This window comes from Neovison vison, chromosome 1, assembly GCF_020171115.1.
Source record: "Neovison vison isolate M4711 chromosome 1, ASM_NN_V1, whole genome shotgun sequence".
Taxonomy (NCBI): Eukaryota; Metazoa; Chordata; class Mammalia; order Carnivora; family Mustelidae; genus Neogale; species Neogale vison.
This window is the reverse complement of record NC_058091.1, coordinates 236565274-236590822: the sequence shown is the minus strand read 5'-3', so window position 1 is coordinate 236590822 and position 25549 is coordinate 236565274. Positions and strand designations below refer to the sequence as shown.

General features: G+C 39.1%; 1 protein-coding gene across 3 annotated transcripts in view; it reads left to right on the top strand.

Annotated features, from left to right (window-relative positions):
* The window catches only part of ARHGAP26 (Rho GTPase activating protein 26), a 443705-nt gene that overhangs the window by 261537 nt on the left and 156619 nt on the right, over positions 1–25549 (top strand). For all 3 annotated transcript variants that reach the window (XM_044225350.1, XM_044225370.1, XM_044225360.1), the window contains exons 15-17: positions 13329–13416; positions 15068–15126; positions 16605–16710. In XM_044225350.1, the coding sequence (XP_044081285.1) occupies positions 13329–13416; positions 15068–15126; positions 16605–16710 (253 nt within the window). The remainder of the gene's footprint in view (positions 1–13328; positions 13417–15067; positions 15127–16604; positions 16711–25549) is intronic.

Below are 25549 nucleotides of genomic sequence, written 5' to 3'. Positions count from 1 at the left end.
GGATTACAAAACCTTTTTCTTTTCTTTATATCTCATTAAGAATATATTTATGTGAAATGGAAACTAACTCTCCTTTTCCTGAAATACTTATCTGATGGATGAATAACCATATAATAAGAAAATTTCTCCCCTCTACTACTTTTTAATATTACTATATAGTCATTCTTTTGTACATTTGGGGTCTCATGATGGACTTTTTACACATATTTTTCCAAAGGAAAATAAATTTTCTTTTTGTTTGTTATTCTGCAACTCTTGATCTTCTAAAAATTTTTTTTCTTCATTTTTTAACCTTTCTAAAGTTTTTCTCTTGATCCTTTGCATGTTAGCAAAAATTCTCAAATTTGTACCCCCATCCATGTAATTTATTTAAATTTCTTTTGGTCTTCATATTTTTTTCTTGCTGTTTATAATGTGACTTTTAACTTTGTAATTGGGTTTTCTGTGTCTTTGCTTACATTCCTTATTTAGCTGTTTTCATTTATACCTCTCAGTCATGTTTATTATTTCAGTCTGTGTCTTTTTACTCTGATGCCTTATTTCACAGTGTCCATTAGTTTTCTGAATTTCATTTATAGTATAGAATAGGACCTTTCTGAAATTTTATTAGAGTGCTTTGGTCTTCATATTTTATGCCAAGTGTTGCATCAGCTTTTTAATCAAACCTTGAACACCGAGAAGTTTATTAATCTTTGCCGTTAAATTCACTGTAGATAGGTTCTCCTTACTCTACTACTATTTTCCTGGAAGCTGTTAGAATCATGCTGTCACATGAATTGGAGGGCTAGTATATTTGAATCCATCCAACCTTATGGTATTTTTAAATCTTTCAATATGGACCTATAAGCCTAAATAGATTTATCCTGATTCTGCTTCTTGGTCATGTTTCTGGAAGAAGTGGAGTTTAGGTTTACTAGGTTGTAACTTTTTAAAATTATTTTTATTACCATATAATTTATTTAATTATTTAGTAACATATAATTTATTTATTTTATTAATATATAATGTATTATTTGCCCCAGGGGTACAGGTCTGTGAGTCATCAGGCTTACACATTTCATAGCACTCACCATAGCACATACCCTCCCCAATGTCCATAACCCAACCACCTTATACCTACCCTCCTGCCACCCAGCAACCCTCAGTGTGTTTTGTGAGATTAAGAGTCTATTATGGTTAGTCTCCCTCCCAATCCCATCTTTTTCATTTTTTCCTTGCCTGCCCCCAACAACCCCCAGCCCTGCCTCTCAAATTCCTCATATCAGAGAGATCATATGATAATTGTCTTTCTCTGATTGACTTATTTCACAAAGCATAATAATACCCTCTAGTTCCATCCATGTCATTGCAAATAGCAAGATTTCATTTCTCTTGATGGCTGCATAGTATGCCATTGTATATATACATATACCATATCCACTTTATCCATTCATCTGTTGATGGACATCTAGGCTCTTTCCATAGTTTGGCTGTTGTGGACATTGCTGGTATAAACATTCAGGTGTATGTGCCCCTTCAGATCATCATATTTGTAACTTTAGGGTAAATACCCAGTAGTGCGATTGCTGGGTCATAGGGTAATTCTATTTTTAACTTTTGAGGAACCTCCATGATGTTTTCCAGAGTGACTGCACCAGATTGCATTCCCACCAAAAGTGTAGAAGGGTTTCCCTTTCTCGGTATCCTCGCCAACATCTGTTGTTTCCTGACTTGTTAATTTTAGCCATTCTGACTGTTGTAAGGTGGTATCTTTGTGGTTTTGATTTGTATTTCCCTGATGCCGAGTGATGTGGAGCACTTTTTCATGTGTCTGTTGACCATCTGGATGTCGTCTTTGCAGAAATGTCTGTTCATGTCCTCTGCCCATTTCTTGATTGGATTATTTGTTCTTTGGGTGTTGTGTTTGATAAGTTCTTTATGGATTTTGGACACTAGCCCTTTATCTGATATGTCATTTGCAAATATCTTCTCCCATTCTGTCAGTTGTCTTTTGGTTTTGTTGACTGTTTCCTTTGTTGTGCAAAAGCTTTTGATCTTGATGAAGTCCCAATAGTTCATTTTTGCCCTTGCTTCCCTTGCCTTTGGCAATGTTTTTAGGAAGAAGTTGCTGCAGCTGAGGTCGAAGAATTTGCTCCCTGTGTCCCTCTCAAAGTTTTTGGTGGATTCCTGTCTCACATTACAGTCCTTCATCCATTTTGAGTCTAGTTTTGTGTGTGGTGTAAGAAAGTGGTCCAGTCATTTTTCTGCATGTGGCTGTCCAATTTTCCCAACACCATTTATTGCACAGGCTGTCTTTTTTTCCATTGGATATTCTTTCCTGCTTTGTGGAAGATTAGTTGACCATAGAGTTGAGGGTCTGTTTCTGGGCTCTCTATTCTGTTCCGTTGATCTTTGTGTCTGTTTTTGAGCCAGTACCATACTGTCTTGATGATTACAGCTTTATAGTATAGCTTAAAGTCTGGAATTGTGACACCGCTACTTTGGTTTTCTTTTTTCAACATTCCTCTGGCTATTTGGGGTCTTTTCTGGTTCCGTATAAATTTTAGGATTACTTGTTCCATTTCTTTGAAAAAAATTGATGGGATTTTGCTAGGAATTGCATTAAATATGTAGATTGCTTCAGGTAGCATAGACATTTTCACAATATTTGTTCTTCCAATCTATGAGCATGGAAGATTTTTTCAGTTCTTTGTGTCTTCCTCAATTTCTTTCATGAGTACTTTATAGTTTTCTGAGTACAGATTCTTTGCCTCTTTGGGTAGGTTTATTCCTAGGTATCTTATAGTTTTGGGTGCAACTGTAAACGGGATCGACTCCTTAATTTCTCTTTCTTCTGTCTTGCTGTTGGTGTATAGAAATGCAGCTGATTTCTGTGCATTGATTTTATATCCTGACACTTTACTGAGTTCCTGTATGAGTTCTGGCAGTTTTGGAGTGGAGTCTTTTGGGTTTTCCACATAAAGTATCCTATCATCTGCGAAGAGTGAGAGTTTGGCCGATTCGGATGCCTTTAATTTCTTTTTGTTGTCTCACTGTTGAGGCTAGGACTTCTAGTACTATGTTGAATAGCAGTGGTGACAGTGGACATCCCTGCTGTGTTCCTGACCTTAGGGAAAAGCTCTCAGTTTTTCCCCACTGAGAATGATAGTCACTGTGGGCTTTTCATTGATGGCTTTGATGATATTGAAGTATGTACCCTCTATCCCTACACTTTGAAGAGTTTTGATCAAGAAAGGATGCTGTACTTTGTCAAATGCTTTTTCAGCATCTATTGAGGGTGTCATATGGTTCTTGTTCTTTCATGTATTAATGTATTGTTTTACCTTGATTGATTGATTTGCAGATGTTGAACCAACCTTGCAGCCCAGGAATAAATCCCACTTGGTCATGGTGAATAATCCTTTTAATGTACTGTTGGAGCCTTTCAGCTAGTATTTTGGTGAGAATTTTTGCATTGGTCTGTAATTCTCCTTTTTGGTGGGGTCTTTCTCTGGTTTGGGAGTCAAGGTAATGCTGAATGTTTTCCTTCCATTTCTATTTTTTGGAACAGTTTCAGGAGAATAGGTATTAATTCTTCTTTCAATGTTTGTTAAAATTCCCCTGGGAAGCCATCTGGCCCTGGGCTCATGTTTGCTGGGAGATTTTGGGTGACTCCTTCAATCTCCTTACTGGTTATGGGTCTGTATGGGTTTTTATATCTTTCTGGTTCAGTTTCGGTAGTTCATATGTCTCTAGGGATGCATCCATTTCTACCAGATTGTCAAATTTGGTGGTGTCTAGTTGCTTGTTATATGTTCTTAAGTTGTTTGTATTTCTTCGATGTTGGTTGTGATCTCTCCTCTTTCATTCATGATTTTGTTAATTTGGGTCCTTTCTCTTTTCTTTTTGATAAGTCTGGCCAGGGGTTTATCAATCTTAATTCTTTCAAAGAACCAGCTCCTAGTTTTGTTAATTTTTTCTACTGTTTTTTGGTTTCTATTTCATTGATTTCTGCTCTGATCTTTATTATTTCTCTTCTCCGGCTGGGTTTAGGTTTTCTTTGCTGTTCTTTCTTCAGCTCCTTTAGGTGTAGGGTTAGATTGTGCACTTGAGACCTTTCTTGTTGCTTGAGAAAGGCTTGTATCACTATATATTTTCCTCTCCAGTCGCCTTTGCTGTGTCCTACAGATTTTGAATAGTTGTGTTTTCATTGTCATTTGTTCATGCATTTTTTCAGTTCTTCTTTAATTTTCTGGTTGGCCCATTCATTCTTTAGTAGGCTGCTCTTTAGCCTCCATGTATTTGAGTCCTTTCCAACTTTTCCTCTTGTGGTTAAGTTCCAGTTTCAAAGCATTGTGGTCTGAAAATACGCAGGGAATAATCCCAGTGTTTTGGTACCTGTTGAGACCTGGTTGGTGACCCATTCTGGACAATGTTCTATGTGCACTAGAGAAGAATGTGTATTCTGTTGCTTTGGGGTAGTATGTTCTAAATATATCTGTGATGTTCGTGTGGTCCAGTGTGTCATTTAAAGCCTTTATTTCCTTGTTGATTTTTTGCTTAGATGTCCATTTCAATGAGCGGGTTGTTAAAGTCACCAACTATTATTGTATTATTATCGATTTGTTACTTTGATTTGACCAGTTGAAGAATTGGTTTATATAATTTGCTCCTCCCGTGTTAGGGGCATAGATCTTTAAAATTATTAGATCTTCTTGTTGGACAGACCCTTTAAGTATGAAATAGTGTCCTTCTTCACCTCTTATTATAATCTTTGGCTTAAAATCTAATTTATCTGCTATAAGGATTACTTCCCCAGCTTTCTTTGATGTCCATTAGCATGGTAAATTGTTTTCTGCACCCTCACTTTAAATCTGGAGGTGTCTTTGGGTCTATAATGAGTTTCTTATAGACAGCATATCAATGGATCTTGGTTTTTTATCTGTTCTGATACCCTATGTCTTGTGATAGGGGCATTTAGCCCATTTACATTCAGGTTAACTATTGAAAGATATGAATTTAGTCCATTGTATTGCCTGTAAGGTGACCATTACTGTATATTGTCTCTGTTCCTTTCTGATCTATATTACTTTTAGGCTCTCTCTTTGCTTAGAGGACCCCTTTCAATATTTCCTATAGGGCTGGTTTGGTGTTTGCAAATTCTTTTAACTTTGTTTGTCCTGGAAGCTTTTTATCTCTCCTTTCTATTTTATCTCTCCTACTATTTCCAGCTTAGCTGAATATAGGATTCTTGGCTGCATATTTTTCTCATTTAGTGCTCTGAATATATCATGCCAGTCCTTTCTCGCCTGCCAGGTCTCTGTGAATAAGTCTGCTGTCAATCTAATATTTCGACCATTGTATGTTATAGACTTCTTGTCCCAAGCTGCTTTCAGGATTTTCTTTTTGTCACTAACACTTGTAAGTTTTACTCTTAGATGACAGGGTGTGTATCTATTTTTATTGATTTTGTGGGGTGTTCTCTGTGCCTCCTGGTTTTTGATGCCTCCTGGTTCTCTGTGCCTCCTGGTTTTTTCCCCTTTGCCATATTAGGGAAATTTTCTATTATAATTCGCTCCAATATACCTTCTTCCCCTCTCTCTCTCTTTCTTCTTCATCTGGGATCCCAATTATTCTAATATTGTTTCATCTTATGTTCTCATTTATCTCTCAAATTCTCCCCTTGTGTTTCAGTAGTTGTTTGTCTCTCTTTTGCTCGGCTCCTTTATTCTCTGTCATTTGGTCTTCTAAATCACTAATTCTCTCTTATATCTCATTTACTCTAGCAGGAAGAACCTCCATTTTTTATTGTACCTCATTAGTGCCTTTTTCATTTTCAACTTGGTTAGATTTTAGTTCTTTCATTTCTCCAGAAAGGGATTTTTATTTCTCCAGACAGGGATTCTCTAATACCTTCCATGCTTTTTTCAAGCCCAGCTAGCAGCTTGATCATCCTCATTCTGAACTCTAGTTCTGACACATTCCAATGTCCACACTGATAAGGTCCCTAGCCATTGGTACTGCCTCTTTTTTTTTTTTTTGGTGGTGAGTTTTTCTGCCCTGTTGTTTTATCTGGATAAGAACATACGAATGAGAGAGTAAAATACTAAAAGGGTGGCAAAGACCCTAGAAAAATATATGCTAACCAAATCCGAAAAGACCCAAAACTAGGGGGGGAGAAAAATGGGAAGGAAATAAATAAATAATAAATAAATAAATATAGATGTGTGTGTGTGTGTGTGTGTGTGTGTGTATGTATATATATATATTAGACTGGTGAGTAGAGCAGAGTCACCCACTTGATTTTGGGTGTATTCTATTCTGGTCTCGTAGAAGAAACTATGTCCCAAAATTTTAAAGGAAGAAATACTTATATATATGCAAAAATAAGAGTAAACATGATGAAGCAATGGAATATGTTTGTAAAGATGAAAATTTTAAAAGATTTAAAAATAGGAATTGATAAGTTGGTTGGAAAAAGAAAAAAAAAAGAGGAGAGAATGTCATCAGTCTGGAGCTAGATTTAGGGTATATTTTGATCTATTAGAAGAAATTACCTCCCAAAATTTTAAAGAAAAAAAAATGTATACAAAAAATAAGGTTAAATATAATGAAACGATAAAATATGACTATAACAATGAAAATTTTAAAAGTTTTTTTAGAAAAAGGTATTGATAAGATAGGAAATAGAAAGTTTAAAAAAAAGAATAAGAAAAAAATAAAATAAAAAAAATTTAACTCTGTAAGACTAAAGGATCATGGGAAAAAAGCCATGAGTTCTATGTGTTGCTTTTCCCTTGCTCTGGATTTCTGCAGTTCTCCTTGATTGATGATCTTGGTCTTGGCTCAGTGTTGTTTCTGATTTCTAGAGGAGGGGCCTGTTGCAGTGATTCTCAAATGTCTTTGCCCGAGGCAGAATTGCACGTCCCTTGCCAAGGGCCAGGCTAAGTAATCTGCTCAGGTTCTCTCTAGTAAGCTTTTGTTCCCTGAATGCTTTCCATAGAGCTCTGGAGGACAGGGATGGAAGTGGTGGCCTCCCAATCTCTGGTGCCGCAGGATCTGAGAGCTTGGGTCCCCACTCCTCAGTGTGCCCTCAGAGAAAAACAGTCAATCCCTCCTGTCTCCCTGATCTCCAGCCGCACTCTGGGTCACCGGGCCTGTGCCCAAGCATTTCTATCTCTGGTGCAGGGCCCTGTTTGGAGTCTCCAAACTGAGCAGATTACTGTGGTACAGTCACGCACCACTCCTTCCAGAGGAGGAAGGAAGGGGTCTCTCCGGATCTGCCACTTGTGGGGTCGTTGCTCAAAGAACAGTGGAGTGACTGTGCCTTGTATCACAGTTTAAGCTAACCCTGAGCTGAAAGTCTCACCTCAGTCCATTTGTCTAGCTGGCTTCCCTGCTTTGATACCTGGGAGCTCTGCCACACTCAGGCACCCCTCGTCTTTCAGTGATCCTGAGGGTTCTGAAACCACACTGTCCCCACAAGGGCTCCACCCCCACTTAGCCTCTGGAACAACATCCCTCAGTGGAGCAGACTTCTAAAAGTTCCAATTTTGTGCTCTACTCCTCTGCCGCTTGCTGGGAGCCGGCCCCTCCCCTGTGGTCTATCTTCCTGTCGATTTGGATTGGCTTCTCCACACGTCCTATCTTCCCGAAAGTGGTCTATTTTCTGTTCCTAGAATTGCTGCTCTTCTTCTCTTCTATCTCCTGTTGAATTTGTAGGTGTTCAGAATCTGATTAGTTGATCTTTGATAAAGCTCTCACGGTAGTTCAGTAAGGGAAAGGACAGTAATTTTAATGAATGTACAATTGGACATCCATATGGGGAAAATTCCATCTTTATCTTAAACTATACATAAAAATTATCTCAGGCTCCTGGGTGGCTCAGTGGATTAAGCCACTGCCTTCAGCTCAGGTCATGATCCTAGGGTCCTGGGATCGAGCCCTGCTTTCTGCTCAGCGGGGAGCCTGCTTCCTTCTCTGTCTTAGCCTGACTCTCTGCCTGCTTGTGATCTCTTTCTCTGCCAAATAAATAAAATCTTTTAAAAAATAAAAAAATAAAAATAAAAATAATCTCAAAATGAATTATATTCCTAAACCTATGAACTAAAACTATAAAACTTATAGGAGAAAATTTAGAAAATTTTGGTGACCTTTGTTTACAAAAGATTTCTTAAATAGAAAACAAAAAGTAGGAAACAGAAAAGAAAATTCTGATTAAAAAAAATCTTTATCCAAATAAAAAATTTCTTCTCTTTAAAAGTTACTAAGAAAAAGAAATTGGGAGCTACAGATAAGAAACCTTTTGAAGATATTTATCTGGCAAATGAATTGTATCCAGAATTTATTAAAAATAACTCAAGTAATTCAGTAATAAGAATTCAGTAATAAGAGCACAACCAATTCAGTTTTAAAAATGGATGAAAGATTTGAATAGTTTATCAGGGAGGATACACAGATGGACAGAAAGTACAAGAAAAGATAAACAATGTCACTAGTCACTAGAAAAGGAAATTTAAAAAAACAGTTATTCCTTCATGTCTACTGGAACAGCTAAAATTTCAAAATTAGACACCTGACCATATCATGTGTTGATGAAGATGTGAAGCACCTAGAGCTCTCAGGTTGCTGTGGGAAAGCAAAATTACCCAACTGTTTCGGAAAACAATTTAGCAATTTCTGATAAAGTTAAACATATTTACTATGTGACCTCTCCTACATATTTTTACCCAGTTCCACTCCTATGTAGTGACCCAAGATGTGAAACTTTAGTCCACATAAAAACCTGTATGTAAATATTTATACCAGCTTTATTCATAACTGTAAAAAATTAGAAAAAAACCCAAATGTCCCTCACCTGATGAATGGATGGACAAATTGTGGGATATCCATAAAATTGTTTACTACCCAGCAATAAAAGGATCAAACCACTGATACATGCAACAACACGGGTGGATTTCAAAACTATTGTGCTTTGTGACAGTGGTTGCCAGGAGCTGGAGGTGGAAGGAGAGGATTGATTGTACAGGCGCACAGGAGGATTTTCATTGTGATGGAAAATTACCTTTATTCAGGTTGTGGGTGTTACTTGGCTGTATACATTTGTCCTAAATCATGCAACCATGTGCTTATAAAAGGTGAGTATACTCCATAAACTTGACACATAGGAAAGGATTCTCAACCTTCCTCCTCCTTTTTCTTTTTTTTTTAATCGAACAAGCAAATTAAAAATGGGACTTTTTTCACCTCACAGACTGGCCAAGATCAAAGTTCTGCATATTGTTCTAGGATCTGGGGATCAGTCAATGGTACATCCTCTGAGGGGTAGTTGAGGAATAGCTTTCAAAATTAAAAATGCATGTACTTGGGGCGCCTGGGTGGCTCAGTGGGTTGAGCCTCTGCCTTCGGCTCAGGTGATGATCTCAGAGTGCTGGGATTGAGCCTCACATCAGGCTTTCTGCTCAGCGGGGAGCCTGCTTCTCCCCCTCTCTCTCTGTCTGCATGTCTGCCCATTTGTGATCTTTGTCAAATAAATAAATAAAATCTTTTTTAAAAAATGCATATACTTTTTAATTTCAATTTTATTTTGAGGGTTTTTTTGTTCTATAGGTAAGTCATGTACATGGAAACAGTAGTTTATATCATTGTTTATCATAACAAAACTCGGGGAATAATCTAATTTCCATTAATGGGAACATTATGATACAGTGAAGTACTTCTGTGAGATAGATAAATTTGTGTGCTAATGTGGAACACTTTCTCAAGGTACTGTCAAATGAAAACAACAGTGCACAAAATGACATGTATAGTGTACATGTCTTTATGTTTTTAAAAAGTGATATGTATTTATATGCTTTTATATGCTTGTATTTGCGTGTGTTATTAGAGATAGCATACATACACGCAGAACTGTTATTTATAGTTGCCTCTAGCACAGGAAAGGTTTACATTTTAATGTTTATCTACTTGTTTTGCTTGAATATTTTTTTGCCAGGTGCACATGTTATTTTCTCAGTTAAAGAGAAAAAAAATTAATTTACATACAATTATAATGAATTCTTAGGAAATTTAGGAGTACATAGATGGCTGGTCCTGATCATTTCCTCCAGAATGTCTCTCGTGTTTTCATCAGCAACACAGTACTGGATTAGATGGATCTTTCTAGTCCATCTGATTGTTGAGATGTTTCTGAGACTATTCCCCTTGTAACTGCTGCTTCTAGTCTGTCTCCTATTTTTCCAGATTCCTGTGGGAGCAGATTCATGAAGAAATCTATTCAGTTTAGTTTACCCACAGGCTGCCTTTCTGTATGTTGGCCTGATCCTCTGGCTTAGGTTCGTTTCACAGTGTAATGCAATGGTCAAGTGACTTGGTGGGGAGAAATGTACTGAGTTCAGAGGATAATTGTAATGCCTTTGTGTCATGTTTGGATGCCACCAGGGTTTCTCTGAGTGAGAGGGAGCATTGGTAAGGGAGGTGTGGAAATTGGCAGCACTTTCTGAAAATGAGGTGGTTTGGGAGGCTGTATTCAATTTAGTTTGGATAGTAAATGAATTAAAATGGACGTGCTCAAGTTCTAAACCTTGCCTTGTTGGTGCTATAAAAAGCCCTTTAGCTGGACTGTAATCTGACTCTCCTCTCTGTAATGTTACACAATATTCCTATGGTTACAGAGCCCGAATAAATGGACGCTAATCATTAGTTTGCTAAATGTGGTCCGTGGAACAGTTCACAACTCCCCGACCTGCCAACTGCTGCTTGTTAAGTGTTGGGCTCACTCTTCTTGGGTGGAAGTTGGTTTGTTCCTCAGAAAAATGTACAGTAACAGTTGTCTTGCATCCAGGAACCATGCACTATGGCAGCTCTCCATGTGTCTCGGGTTGGGGAGGGGAAAAGGTCATGCTAAGCAAAGTTTTTTGGTACATGCTCTTCCGCAGGAAGAAACCATTAAGGGAGTGAAAGATGACAAAGCAAGAAGAGAATTAAAGCGGCAGAGGTTTTGGTCATTTGGAGAATCACCCTTGGGTTGGCTTTTCAGAAATTTGCTATGATAGAGCTTTATGGAGTTTGCTGTTCTGTGATCCTAGAAATAAAATCACACACTTTATGTTGTTTATTGTTTGTTTCATGTGATAAGACAGATTTCATTAATGCTAGGGTTACCTGCAAACACATAAATATGCTGTCTTTAGGAACTAAATGTATTGGGAGCTGGGGCCTTTTCTATTTCACCTAATACATATGGGGGGAGGGGCACCTGGGTGGCACAGTAAATTAAACATCTGACTCTTGGTTTTAGCTCAGGTTGTCATCTCACAACCTGATCAAGCCCCTTGTGGACTTTATGCCCAGGGCAGAGTCTACTTAAGTTTCTTTCTCCTTCTGCCTCTCCCCTAAAATAAATAAATAAATCTTTAAAAAAAAAAAAAATTTAAATGTGGGAACCTGGGTGGCTCAGTGGGTTAAAGCCTCTGTCTTCAGCTCATGAGCCCGGGGTCCTGGGATGGAGCACCACATTGGGCTCTCTGCTCAGCAGGGAGCCTGCTTCCCACCCACCCCCCCGCCTACTTGTGATCTCTGTCTGTCAAATAAGTGAATAAAATCTTTTAAAAAAATTAAATGTATCAGGGAACATACTGAGAGCAGTGGGTATCAGCTGGATTTATGCCCTTACCTGGGGATTAGAGCCTAACTCCTTAATCCACTCATGATTATTTGGACTCTTCCTACTAGAATGAAAGTGGGTTCTTTCCTAATAAATAGAAAATATATTGTGCCCACTTGTGACTCATTCTCCCCTTCCAGCTGAAAAGCTGTGTCTCTGCAGGAAGAACCTCTTTTTTCTTTGAGACTGTTGAGAAAGAGTCCAGTGGCTGTTTCTGTTTAACTGCTCTATTATTTAGTTCTCTTCTGTTTGTTAAAAAAAAAAAAAAAAAATGAAAGAAAGAAAAAACAGAAAACCTGACCTTACCTAGCTTAAGGAAAAGGGAATTTATAGGCTCATATGATAAAAAAGGAATGGCGAGATATGAGGGCTCAACCCATGTCATCAAGACCAGCTCTCTCTGCTTCTCTCGTCTGGCTTTGTCTGTCAGACTTCACTCTTGGACTCTAGGTGGTGGCATCTAGAGCAGTTCGGAGAACCTTCCAGGTACAAACCCAAAAGGAAATAGCAGAGAGTCTCTCCCCTGTCTCCTTGAAGGATCCTGACATTCCACTGGCTTAGGTCTTGGGTTCTCCCTGAACTAGCCGTGGGGCCAAAGAGATGCTGTGCTTTGACTGGTCTGTCTGACTCTCATTTCCCACCCCTGGAAGCCTAGAGCCTTCCCCCAAGCATGTGCAGTAGGCATGCAAATCACTAGTTGTGTGTAAGAAAGCTGGATTCTATGTTCACCATACTGAAAGCCTTTACTTCCAACCACCTTGTCAGTGGTGAGATGGGGCTGTAAGGAAGACTAGCTCTAAGAGTGGTCTCTTCCTTTAATACATGTGCATTTTAAATACACACATTTGTTGACCAATCCACACAAGAGGAGACTAAAGAAGAAATGATAAGGAGCCAGTGTAATTATGGCGGTCCCCATTGCACTTCTTGGCTTAAGGCAATTTTTAAAAAAGACATATAAAAGTAATGGAATTTAGTCATAGTTTAGAAAATATAAAAACAACAGTTCTCCCCCTCTAACACAACCACTATATTAATTTTAGAGTACTTCCTTTCAGCCTTTGTTCATATAATTTTTTCATAAACTTTCAAATCTTGGTTTGTTTGGGTGTTTTTGCTTGACATTGCATGAAAATCCACACATTTTTTCCTACTGTTGCATAGTCAGTATTTTCATATAAATGCAGTATAGTTTTCCATCACGGAGCCATGTCAAGATAATCATTTGTCCATCATTGGACATTTAAGTTATCTCCTTTTAAAATTTTTTCTGCTGTTACAGAGAATTAGCATGTATTGAATGTTCCTGGGGTATGTAACTTTGGTTTTGCTTTATCTTATTTTCTGAGGCTAGATTGTGAGAAACGGGATTACTGCTTCAAAGGGCATAAACAGTTTTATGTCTCTTGACACATATTGCCAAATTGCTTTTCATAACTGTTGCATTTTATCTCTTCTGCCTCCAGCAGTTTCTGAGAGGATCCATTTCACTACATTTTTGCCAGCAATAGATACTTGGATTTTTAACCATATTCTTAACTGAACCAGCAAAGAAAATAGGTGTTGTTTTGTTTTAATTTGGATTTCTTTGGTTAATAGGGAGGCTGAATGGTTTTATATACCATGCTTGGTTTTTAGCTATATTTTCTGTTCCTGTTTACACATTGCCTTTTCTTCTTTTCAGACCCCAAAACAGCTTCTGAAACAGAGACCGATATCTGTGCTGAATGGGAGATAAAGACAATCACTAGTGCTTTGAAGACCTACCTAAGGTAGGGACTTTCCATTTGCAGGGCAGGGTGCCAGCTTGCTATCATGCAATCAGGAAGAAAGCAGTTTTATTTCCAGCCTCCAGAAAGCTGTTGAGTGGGTGTTTGGATATAGAAACAGCTTATGTGTGGGTGCAATTAGCTCAGCTGGTCAAACCAATTGTAAGCCATCCATCCTTGATGGGTTGCCATTTGTGGGGATGCCTTGAGTGATTCAAGAAGCTTTGCTCTTTATGAGAAGTTACTATGATGATTAGCCTTTAACAGAACCTAAAATATGGTATTTCCTGAAATCCCCAAATACTCTAGTCAGAAAACAAGGAACTCCGTATCTCAGTCTGTTGAAAATGCATAATTACATACATATCCTATGTGTTTTGATAGTTTTGTGCATTGCAATATAATCTATCTACAGATAGACTCCATAATAGATTGTCCTTATTAATGGAAGTCCTTTTTGACTCCTTCTGCTAATATAGGAAAATGTTATTTTATTGGAGAATAGACTCTTTATCTCGTAACACTGTGCATGGTATGACTCCTATTTTTTGCCCCTCCCTTGGTTATTAAGGGAATGGGTGATTCTAGCTGCTCCCATATCAGTTTTATGAAGTGACTGAAACTTACCCTGAACTTGAAGGGTAGGTGAGGGTCCAGTCTGAACTAAGAGGAGACCAGTGAACTGCATAAGCATTTGTTCAGGTTTTGTGAAGATTCACTTGGCTCAAAAACAAAGGAGGAACAAGCCGCAGAAAAGAAATTGGTGATGCAGGTTTTATTGCCTATTGGGGAATTGATAGAAGGATCTTGAAGTCAAGAGTAAGATGTAATGCAAGTGATGATCAGGAGTTAAATTGGGGGTTCTTATGAGAATAAAATAGAACCTGAGTCAAGAATAATTTATAGTCTGTTGAGAAGGTTGTTATTTGGACTGTCAGAAAAAAGCTGAAGTTTACAGTTAAACACACTCATTAAACATATTGATTAAACATTCATACCACATATACTATCACTGTAGTTTACACAAAACCAAATCACAGAGGTTTGTATTTAGCACTTAATTTGTACATGTTGATCTAATGATTAGCTAACAAATGTTAAGTATAAAACATACTTTTAAAAAACTATATAAAATTTGATTATGTCGTGCTTAATGTTAGGGGTTCTAGCACTTTTGGCATTCTGGAGCAACCCTCGGTAGTGAATTTGCCACAAAAATTACAGAAGTCTCTCATAGTGTTTCCAGATGAACTGATTTTAATAACAAGCTTCTGGGAAGACAAGAGTTTTAGCACAGGTAATTACAAATGTTTAGTTAGTTTCCTTTTTCTCAGACACATCTTAAAATGCTCTTGTCAATGGGTGAGTCACTGACTGAAAAGGAAATCTCTTGGCTTGTGCTAGACTTTCACATTAGCACTTTCCTAGTTGTAACTAGGAAACATAGTTGTATCCATTCCCTTAAAGAAGAAAGAGCATGAAAATGTCACAGGAAATCTCAGGACCCTTTCAAAAAGAGAAACTCAGTTGGGCTGTTGAGTTGCTATTGTGTCCCTTAATCTTAGTCTGAATACAGTTGGGCAGTGTCTTTGCTGCTATTTAGGGAGTCTGTTTGTTTTTATTAAACTGACTGGTGTATATCCTTTTATCCCAGAATGCTTCCAGGACCACTCATGATGTACCAGTTTCAAAGAAGTTTCATCAAAGCGGCAAGTAAGTTTTCTTTTTGCCAGTTTTAAGGGGGAAAAGGAATACATTTTTCTATATCAAAGAACAGTTAGTATCCCAAAATAAAAACTTTCTACCCTCTGTATTTTGTATGTAAATACCTACACATGTGCTCATGAGACAGACACAAAATAGAAATGAAACCAAACTGAGATTGTCAAGGACCCTGCTACCACACTGAATTTACAGTAGAGGAGAGAAACTTCAGAATGTGTTTTTGGGGTGGGGAGAGGAGAGGAAAGCAAGTTTGGCTTTCTAATTTTGATTATTGGAGTTCTAGCTCCTTGGGTTTTTTCCCAGCCCTTGAGTAGCATTTTGCAGAATGAATCAGACTTCACACATTACCTAAATTGAGCATTGGAATTGTTTCCTTGAATATGACACCATTTATATAACTTCCCAGTCCCCTTTCCATCATGGATTCCATTTACAGCTTATGATCATTCTTCAGCTATATCATCCAGGTCCCTTGCGTCATATTACTGGTATTAAAATACATAGGGATTAGGTGCAAGCTACCCTAAGTATACGGGAATCTGTCTGTTCGGGGCAGGCCTCCTGTAAGAGATAGTAAGATTTAAATCTGGCATGAATCTTCACAGTGTTATTGTGTCAATAGTCTCTGTGGTCTCCCTGCTTCCTTTAAGCCTTCAAAGTTTGTTTGTCCTGGTAACTACTACTGGCCCTATTTAGTAGTACCTAATGTTCTGGTGGCCTTATCTTCTCAGAGTTGTCTCCTTAAAAGAGGGAGGAGAAAGACTTGAGATAAAGCTGGGAGTAAAGATCCTGTTTATGTGATTTCTTTCTCAGAGAAATTCCAAACCCATAGCAGCCATTCTCTAATTAAACCTCACATCAATCCTATAAATAGGTATGGTGAGCACTATCAGTTTATCTCCCAGAGAAATGAAGTCACTTACCCAAATTCAACCAAACCGTGGCAGGGTTTGATTGAGGTGACAGGTTGGCAGGAAGATTTACATGTTTCATCAGCCATTTCTTTCTTCCACTGGGCTGGTTGGGTGTCACACATGACTTGAGAGTGACTGGACATTGCCTTCGATTTGTTGGATGCTGTCTTGAGACATTGTTTTGATATTTGAGACCGTTGTAATGTTGTTCATGTACAATTTGTTCATCATTTGACAAGTGCATAAAGTTCCTTCCTTCCTTGAAATGAAGCCATCGTTCTAGGAAGCCAGCTGCTCCCAGGTTTCTGTCTGCTCTAAGTGTGCAGTTGACTGGCTCCATTTCTTCCCATCATCATTTTGGTTTGAATTCTTTAAACAGTCATTTTTTTAAATGAATTGTTACAGAAAGCACCATTAAAAACACTTAAACCTAGCCATGAGTCCATAGAACAGGTTCTTAAAGTGCCCAACCTTTGGTTTCCTTTGATTTTGTTTTGTAATCTGATTTGGCTGTGTCACTGATCAAATATTCCGTCCTTCCTTCCTTTGCAGAGCTGGAAAACCAGGAGTCTCGGGTCTCTGAAATCCACAGCCTTGTTCATCGGCTCCCAGAGAAAAATAGGCAGATGTTACAGCTGCTCATGAACCACTTGGCAAAGTAGGTTTAAGACGGAATGCTGCCCTCTTCTCACCCTTAGAAAGTTCATATCTTAGTGCTAAAGCTGGTCTCTGTTCTGTTCAGGTTTCCCCCTCTCACTGTTGCATCAGGAATGCTGAAGGGTTAGGAAAGAAATGTGTGAAGTGTTAACTGCAGTGGGTAATAGCAGTAAATGCCACGTGGTCCTTACAGAGGAGGCTGGGGAAGTGCCCAGGATACCAGGCCACCAGGCAGAGAGGTCAGGGGGCTTTTGCTCTTGTGATGTCCTAGGATAAACAGGAATATGCCATCCATGATAACCAGGTCACAAAGCAGGGTTTTCAGGAGTTGTATGTTCTTGTGATGATCAGAGACAAATAGGAACATGTTGTGGGTTTATACACCTGGGATTTGGAGTAATGAAGCCTGGGTTCTAGAGTTGACTGTGTTCTTAAGCCACTTAATGAACCCTGGACAAGCAATGGACCCCTCAATTCCTTAGTTTCTTCATCAGTCAGGTATGGATAGTAGGCTCCTCTTTATTTATCTACAGTGTTAGTGCTTTTAAATGTTACATGTGTTAAAGTCTAGGGAATAAATCAACTATCTATCTTTCACAAATGCCTATGTGCCCTCTGAGATAAAGCAAGGCATTCAGCATGGGGCCTGATTGTCCTGCTAAGAATATTTACTCTTGGGATGGTTTTGAGTTTTTGTTTATTAACTATTGGTGGACCCTTTTGGAAATAGCCTTCTTGACTTACCTTGCTACATCAGTGACTGCATGTGTGTATGTTCTAACCTTCCATTGAATTGGATGAAAGTTCTTGGTTGGAGACTGGAGTATTTAAGAAAGACTACAACAGCTAACTTAAATCGTTAAGCCACACAGTCTATGGAACTGGTTGGTGTGTTGTGCATTTAGTCCTTACCCACACTTTTCTCATGCCATTAAGTCATTTCTCTGGGATAAGTCGATAGTCAGCTGAGAAAGATTATGATGGTTTGTTTTCCTGTTTCTACTAAGCACATTGATAGCGCCTTATGGAAAGAGAGTATATGTGTTCCCAAAAGATTTCCACAGATTTTAACTATGAAGGAGCAAGAGTGTTTAGCATGTTGGTCAGAAACAATTAGGCAGAATCAAGGATTTCTCTGTTATTGGTCGAATGTTTTTCTTGCCATGTGGTATCAGGACTGCATGTTCAGAAACAATTAAGCATAGCAGAGAACATGCAGGCTTACAAGGAGAATGCCCAAAAAATGTCAAAAGAGTCCTGATGAAGTGCATTTAAAATAATGAGAACTGGGTTTAAGAAGTAACTCCAGATGCTCTCAGATGACATTTTGGTGCCTATTCCACACAACCCAGTCAGGCATTTGTTCAAGAGAAAAGCTGGTTTAGATCTTAGTTACAAAACTTTGCACACTTGAAGGGCCTTTACTGAAACAGAGGAAATTCTGGTTATATACTCTGGCCAAGTATGTGTGGGGATGCTCATGGCTGCTCTGTTAGGGCCACTAGGCTTTGAGCCTCTAGGGAGCAGCTGGAGGAGAAGGCTTCAGAACCAGCTGAGAGCAGTGGGCTTTTCAAGCTGTGGAGTTGTGCTGAGAGCATAACTGGACTGAGCATGACGGAAAGTCAGTGGTGATCCAGCAGACTCACTACTGCATCTGCCCATTTTATTTTATTTTATTTTTAAGATTTTATTTATTTGCCAGAGAGAGAGAGAGAGAGAGAACACAAACAAGCAGGCAGAGAGGCAGGCAGAGGCAGTGAGAGAAGCAGGCTCCCTGCCGAGCAAGGAGCCCATGTGGGACTCGATCCCAGGATCCTGGGATCAAGACCTGAGCAGCGGCTTAGCCAACTGAGCCACACAGGCGTCCCTACATCTGCCCATTTTAAAGTGTCATGAAGATTGTTAGGAATCTTAAAGGGGGGAAGAAAATGATTTTAAAGAACACCAAAAACTGTTAAGGTAGATCTTAAACACTTGAGCCTATTTTTCTCTTGGGTGATAGCTCACTTTCTCCCTCTTGTCCACCTCTGTGTTCGAAATCCCATTAAATTCAGACCATCTTTGTCCCTGATCTAACAAGAAGTACAATTGGAATATGCAGGTGACATCTATGACCTTGACTTTTGCCTTCTAATGAATTTAAACCAACTTTGTTGCCGGAGTTACTTATAGTATAGCATTTATGGAGCATTGTGTCTTGCCTTTGATTCACAATCACAATGATTTTCTTTGGTTCTATGAGGTTATGAGGCATTTCTTTGTTCATTTAATCCTTAAGGAATGTACATAGAGGCTATAGTGTGAGTTGGTCAGAGCCAATATTATAACACACAGACTTAAGATCTCAGTAGGCTCTGTTCTTGGTCTCAGAAGATAGGGATTAAAAGTATCTGTGGAGATGGGTATAAATGTGCATTGCTTAATCCAGTAAGGAGTATTTATTTAATTCTGAAAAAAGGCTTTGGCACCCAGAGAAGTTCTAAGATTCCATTTAAATGCTATATTCTCATTTACAGCACTGTCCTATTTTAAAATTGACCAGGAAGTGATAGTTAACTTGGAATAAGGGGTTTGTCTGTTTGATTTCAGTTTTCTCAATTTCAGACTTACCCTCTGATAAGCCTGAACTATTGTTCCTCTGGTCCACTTACTTAATGGTCAACTTCCTTCCTAAGTTTTGGTTTCAGGGCTGGATCTGCTGGAAAACCCGTGTTCACTGCTCTCATTACCTACCGTGTATACCCTGTGTATCTCTCAGTCGTTTGGTTCAAAGGAAGGATACTTTGTGTTGTGCAATTTTTAAAGTGCTCTTTTGAAACACTTTCCAAAATTGATTTCTTTTAGCTGTGGAGAGAGTTAAGACATTTTATATTTAATCCCAAGTAGAAATGTACTCAGAGGGGAAAAAAGTCTTAGGGGAAAGGATAAAATCTCAAAGCCTCCAAGCGAATGCTTACCAGGGTGCATCCAAATCACAGAGTTCTTGGGTTTGTTTCAGACCTCAGAGGGAACATAAAAATTACAGGCAACCGTGCACATATTTTTGTTGTTCCAGCTTAAATCCACTATGATAATTAGATATTTTCTATTTGGATTCTGGAATCTAGTGTGTAATCTGGAGCCATGTCCCTCAAAGCACAGTTCGACTCACCTGGCGTGTTTGTTTACAATTGAATTGGGGGACCTCAACCCTGCTCTACTAAATTGGACTCTCCTTGGGAATCTGCATGTCTGTTTTATTTCTCAGGTAATTTAGAAGCAAACGGTCTTTTAAGAATCACTGGCCAAGAGAATGGGCCACATGCAGGGATTTTCTAGGAGAGAGAAATGGTATTAAGTGGAAAGGATTAGGATTTAGGAAGGTAATAGAAATAGCACAAAGAAGCTCAAAGCAATAAATTCAAAAAGGAGATTTCATAATTAAATTACTAAAAAATCCAGTCTTGATTTCTCATATTTTTACAGTTTGACATTACATTAAATTGAGAGTTCAGCAAATGGTTTTGTTTTAAAATCATGCATAAAGCAGTTTTAATAGTAAAGAAAATGGTTCCTGGAAAGCTGTGGGATCTTGTGGAAATTAATCCACCTCTCTGAACCCCAGTTTTCTGAGTTCCCTTCTAATCATGTAATTATGTGTTTTCATCAGGTAAAAGGAGTGGAGAAGAGAAAAAATTCCCAATATTATGATTGTAGAAAGAAATAAGAGTAGATGAAAAATAAAGACAAATTTCATGGTAGTTTCCTAATACCTACATATTATGATGACTCCAACTATGTTGCATATCCCCACACATACCATTCGTAGTGGCTCATCATTTTATTACAGTGTTTATGCTGCACTGGAAGGATTTCAAAGGACTCTCCATACATCAGGAGTAGCTATTAAAAACACCTTTCACAGCTAGTTTTCCCAAAATGCTTATTGAGAAATCAGTCGTAGTCTCTTCTCTTTCTTGAAGCAAGTATTCCTTTGTTGCTAGGATGTTGTCAAAGAGATAGAGCCCTTTTCTTGCTTCTGCAAAGAAGTATTCTATCATTTAGGATGTTCTGGGCTGTAAGAAACAGAAAATCCAATTCAAAATGGCTTAAACAATAAAGGAATCTGTTTCTCATTACACAGAATCAGCCCAAAGGGTTGGTTAATTTCTTGGCTCACAAAGTACTCAGGTTATTTCTATGATGTTGCTCCCAGCCAGCATCACTGTGCTGGCTAGGTCAGGGTCAATAAGATGTTGTGTTGCATCCTTGCACATTTGTGGTTGTCCAGAGGCAGAAAAAGCATTATTTTTTTCTTCGCTTCTCTTTTTAAGAGCTATGATGATATTTTTCCCAGAAGTTCTCCAGACTTTCTCCAGAGTTGAAACACTCTTCAACAAGGGGAATGAGGCCACCATGATTTTTTTTATACCAAACAGAACTTCCTTGGGCCACTGGCAGGAAGCCTAGATATCAGTATAAAAGCAGAGCTCTGAGTAGCCAGTGCCTGATGCTTACTGCAAATAGTCTTGATAAAATATGATTCAACAGAGAATAATAAATCTATTGAATGATTTTCACATGGTATGCTAATACAGTTAAGACAAATGGGACAGATAGACCAGTTTGGGAGAGAAGAAGAATACATCTGTAGTATGGGCACACATACACTAAAATTCTAAGATTTGGGAGGTGGAAGACAGGACAGAGAAATGCAGAAGGCAAAATCAACTTTAGTCTCATTGCCACTTGCTGATTCCTATTATTTTCATTACTCCATCATCTGATGTTTATTTGGATGATCTGTTACTTGTCGTGGCTTTGCAAAAATGACAAAATTCTGTGTATTGCAGAAATCATAAAATGATTTAGGGCAAATGCTTGGCATACAAGTGAGATCTTATCAAAATACATAAACTCTCAATGAATACTGTTATGCTGAAAAGAAATAAAAAAATACGTAAACTCCATTGTCACAAGTTATCAAGAGTTGAGCATCTAGTGGCTTGGCTGTTTTCCCCTTGGAATATGAGTACTTCCAGGAATTCCTGCCAGTCCAGAAGAATATATTCATATTTCCTTAATGATCCAGAAGGAGAGTGAATTGGGTTCACATACAAATGCCTGTGGTTATAAAGAAAGTCATTGCTAGGGCTTAGAACCAAAGAGGATGGACCGTGATGGTTAACTAGCATTCTTTGAAGTTCTTAAGAAGTGGTCAAAATAAAGGGAAGTGGGCATGGATACTTGGCATTAACATGTACCTTATAGATATTCTAATATTCCTTCTTCCATCCCAAATCTAAAGATTTGGTTTATTGATGAATTGTTGAACAGGAGAAGAGCTAGTTATTTCCTTGCCCTCAAGACTAGTCCAAACAAAACAGCTGTGGAATTTTACAAAGCACATTTAAAAGAAAATAGTGCTTTTAGATGATGACTTTCTAAAATGGAAACCTCCTATGAGCTTCTCTGGCAATCTTACCTCAGCCATACACCCTGGCTCCTAAACCTTTCCTGTCTCTAGTAACCCCTGGACACCCGCTGCTGCCAGTACAGCATTGCTTGGCTACTGGGCCACTGGTGGTGTGCCCTGATACCCCCGTGGAGCCATGCTGACCACATTCTCCAGTCCCGTTTGGCTTCTACCTCATTGAATCCTACCCTGGACTGGTAGTTCTGGTGATTTTAGCTCCTTTCTACCTACTGAAGCAACCTACCCCCCCAGTCCAAGCTGGCGTTATCTCTTTCCCAGACTACTTGCAAAGGCCACCTCCCAACTCACTCTGGCTCTCTTCCAGTCCACAGAATGCATGCTCTGCAGCTGGGGAACTTGGAGCATTGCAGATTTTAACACGTGATTCCCTTGCTTAAAAAAAATTCAAAGGAAACTTTCCCATTGCTCTGAAGATAAAACTCAGGGAACCACCTCCCAACGTCTTGTCTGGGCTGGGCACTCTCATACTTTGCAGCCTCATCTTGTGTCCCCTCATGATCACCTCTGCGTCCCTACTGCATGGCACACACAGACACTCACACATATTTGTCAGGTAGAAGCATGAAGAGTGCCTTGACAATTTCTCAAACATTCTCTTTTCAACTCCCTCTTTTTACCTTGTGCAATTCATTTTCCTCTGTTTAGAATGGTCCCTCCCCAATGTCTGCCTGCCAAAGTCTTCCTCATTCTTTAGCCCCAGCTCAGATGTCATTGACTACAAGAATCCTTTCTGCCTCAAGGGCCCTCTCGCTTTCCTCAGCTCCCAAAGGCTTCGCTTATTTCTCCCTTTTAATGAGTATCACATTCCACCTTGTGGGACAGTTGACCGAGTGACTAGCTTCTTAACCCTACTAGGGCATTAAACTCTCAGGGGACAGGCAGTATGTCTTCCTTTATCTTTTGTTTCTTACTTAGAGATTGCAAACAACAGTGTCCAGCCAGAGTAGCTCATACATGCATTCTGTCTGGTATTGTTCTACATGTTGCCATTTTAAAATTTTGGACAGATTTCTAACATTTTTAACTGGGGTGATTTTACTTGAAAAAATTTAGACGTCTTTCCTCAGAGTTGGCTGCAACTGGCTAGAGGCCACACCCTAACCCCCTGGGCATGCCTTCTCAGTGCACCAAATCCTAGCTGTCTCTGTTATCCCTTGTGTGTAGTCAACCTCTTTTGTGCCCCCCACCTGCCTGGCCATGGGGTAGGCATTTGGATCATCAGCACCTGGCCCATCTATCTGCTAGTTCTGAAAGAGGGACTTCAGATTGAGTGATCGCTTAATTAATGAACAAGCAAAAATGGGCTGGGAGAATCATTTCCCTGACCAGCTATGTTTTTTCTCCTAAAATATTTATTTCTGATAAATTAGAGGTCACTGGAAGAAGTAGGAAGAAGTGCTTCCAGATCTGTTTATGTGCATGGGCTAGAGAGGAGAATGTATTTTTTAAGACTAAGAATGGGATTCTCAAAGGACCTTCTCTAGCTATTTTTGGCACACTGAAAGGAAAATCTATTTAAAGGGATACTGCAAAGAGGAGAACCACATATTTTAAAGCAAACAGGCAACTTAGCACTTTAAATTAATGGAAATGTAGACAAAATCAAACCTCAGCCCTTATTTAGCCTAGCTGCCAGACCTTCACTTACTTTCAACTTCCAGAATTTCTCTGTTTTGTGACCTTTCAGTCTTTAGGGTTAGGAGAAGGAAAGATACAAGTTAAGTTTAAATTTTTGCTTTAAAAAAAAAAAAGGAATTTCTGAACTCAAAGAATTAAATCCTTCACATCCTAAGAAACACCCATTCTGCAAGGGGAAATGCTTGGCTTCAAGCTGTTAATGCTCAGCAGTCTTGGAGCCCCTTTGATTTGGGTCTCCTGTTTGCACTGAGTTGTTCCACTTCTGTTGGGTTAATGTTTTCAGTGACTTTCCTGTTCTCTGATGTACCTCTTCCTCTTCTGAACCCAGGTGGCCGTGGAGTTTCCCTCTCAAATTCCAGGAGAAGCAAAGAGAAGGACGCCATCTTTTCCTCTCTCATGGGGCTGCCCCCATTTATTGTGAGGTGTTATAAAAGCGAGGGTATTAACTAACATAAAAATGTCTTTGTTCTTCTTTGCCAGCTTTTAGCAGAACCAGATTTCTTTCTCTTTTCTTTTTTCTTTCTTTCCTTTCTTTTAAAGTCTTTTTCATTTCCAAATTTGAGTCATCTTTCCTTTTCTTCTTGGTGAACATAGCTAAAGTTCCATCTATTTTATCTTTTCAAAAAAGATCTTGTCTGTTGCCTTTTTAACCCCCAATTCTTTTATTTCTGCTCTGATGAGCCTTATTTCTTAGGCATTAGGCCCAGGATTGGTTCTGTTGAATTCTCTCTTTGGTGGCACAACAGTAATTGATTTGCTTCCATTGTGTGGTGCGCCCATGCCCTCTCTTGTTGCGCCCTCTTTGCATTGAATGGTGAGCATTACCTGCAGTACTTATTTTCGTACTCTGACCAGTCTCCTAATCGATTCTTCCCAGCTATTGTGGCTCAGACCTGGCAGCTGCAGTTGAGGCAGCTGGCAGACTTCTAGGCAGTTGAAGCTCATCACGGAGAGAGCACAGTGCTTAAGAGACCATTTCTGGAGTCAGACTGCCTGGTCTGGCTCTTGTCCCTTCTACAACTTTATGTGAATTATTTCTCTATGCCTGAGTTTCCTTATGTGAAACAGATCTCAAATAACACTATCAGAAACTTTTAAATTAGCACATCAGATTCTGTTGGCTTGTTCTGTGTGTACTTCAGCCAGCACTGCAGGAACCAGTTATGTAGCCTGCACCTTGCTTCATGCAGGTGCAGCCTGGTAGCTTGTCACCTCTTCCCATACCAGGTGCCTCCTGCCTCTTCCTTCCCACTCCAGGGAGGCATGACACAGAGTGGCATCTACACATGCACAACCTGAAAGCAAGGGTTATTTTTAAAAATTCTGAGGGGAAACCTTTGACTAATTGGGAGGGGGGGGGAGTTGGGCTCCAAACAACAGTCCTTAGCTACTTGCAAGATGATCCCAACAGATGGAGCAAGTTCCGGTACTTGACCCAGGTGGTAACTAACTTCTCTGCCTCACCCCCCCTGCAAAACCCCTAGTAAAGCCTGGAGAAGTCAAGTATAAAAGGCTTCACCTATTTTACCCTTCTTTCTGGGAAACTTAGAGACAGCAATAGTGCCTGCCCTCTCAGGGTTGTTGTGAGGATTAAATGAACTAATTCACATAGGGCTCTTAGAAGAGTGTCTGGCATATCCTCAGCATTCATATCATAATCGTCAGCTTTCATAATCTGTTGGAGGAGTTGGGGAATGGGGGAGGGAAGATCATGGAGCCATGTCTT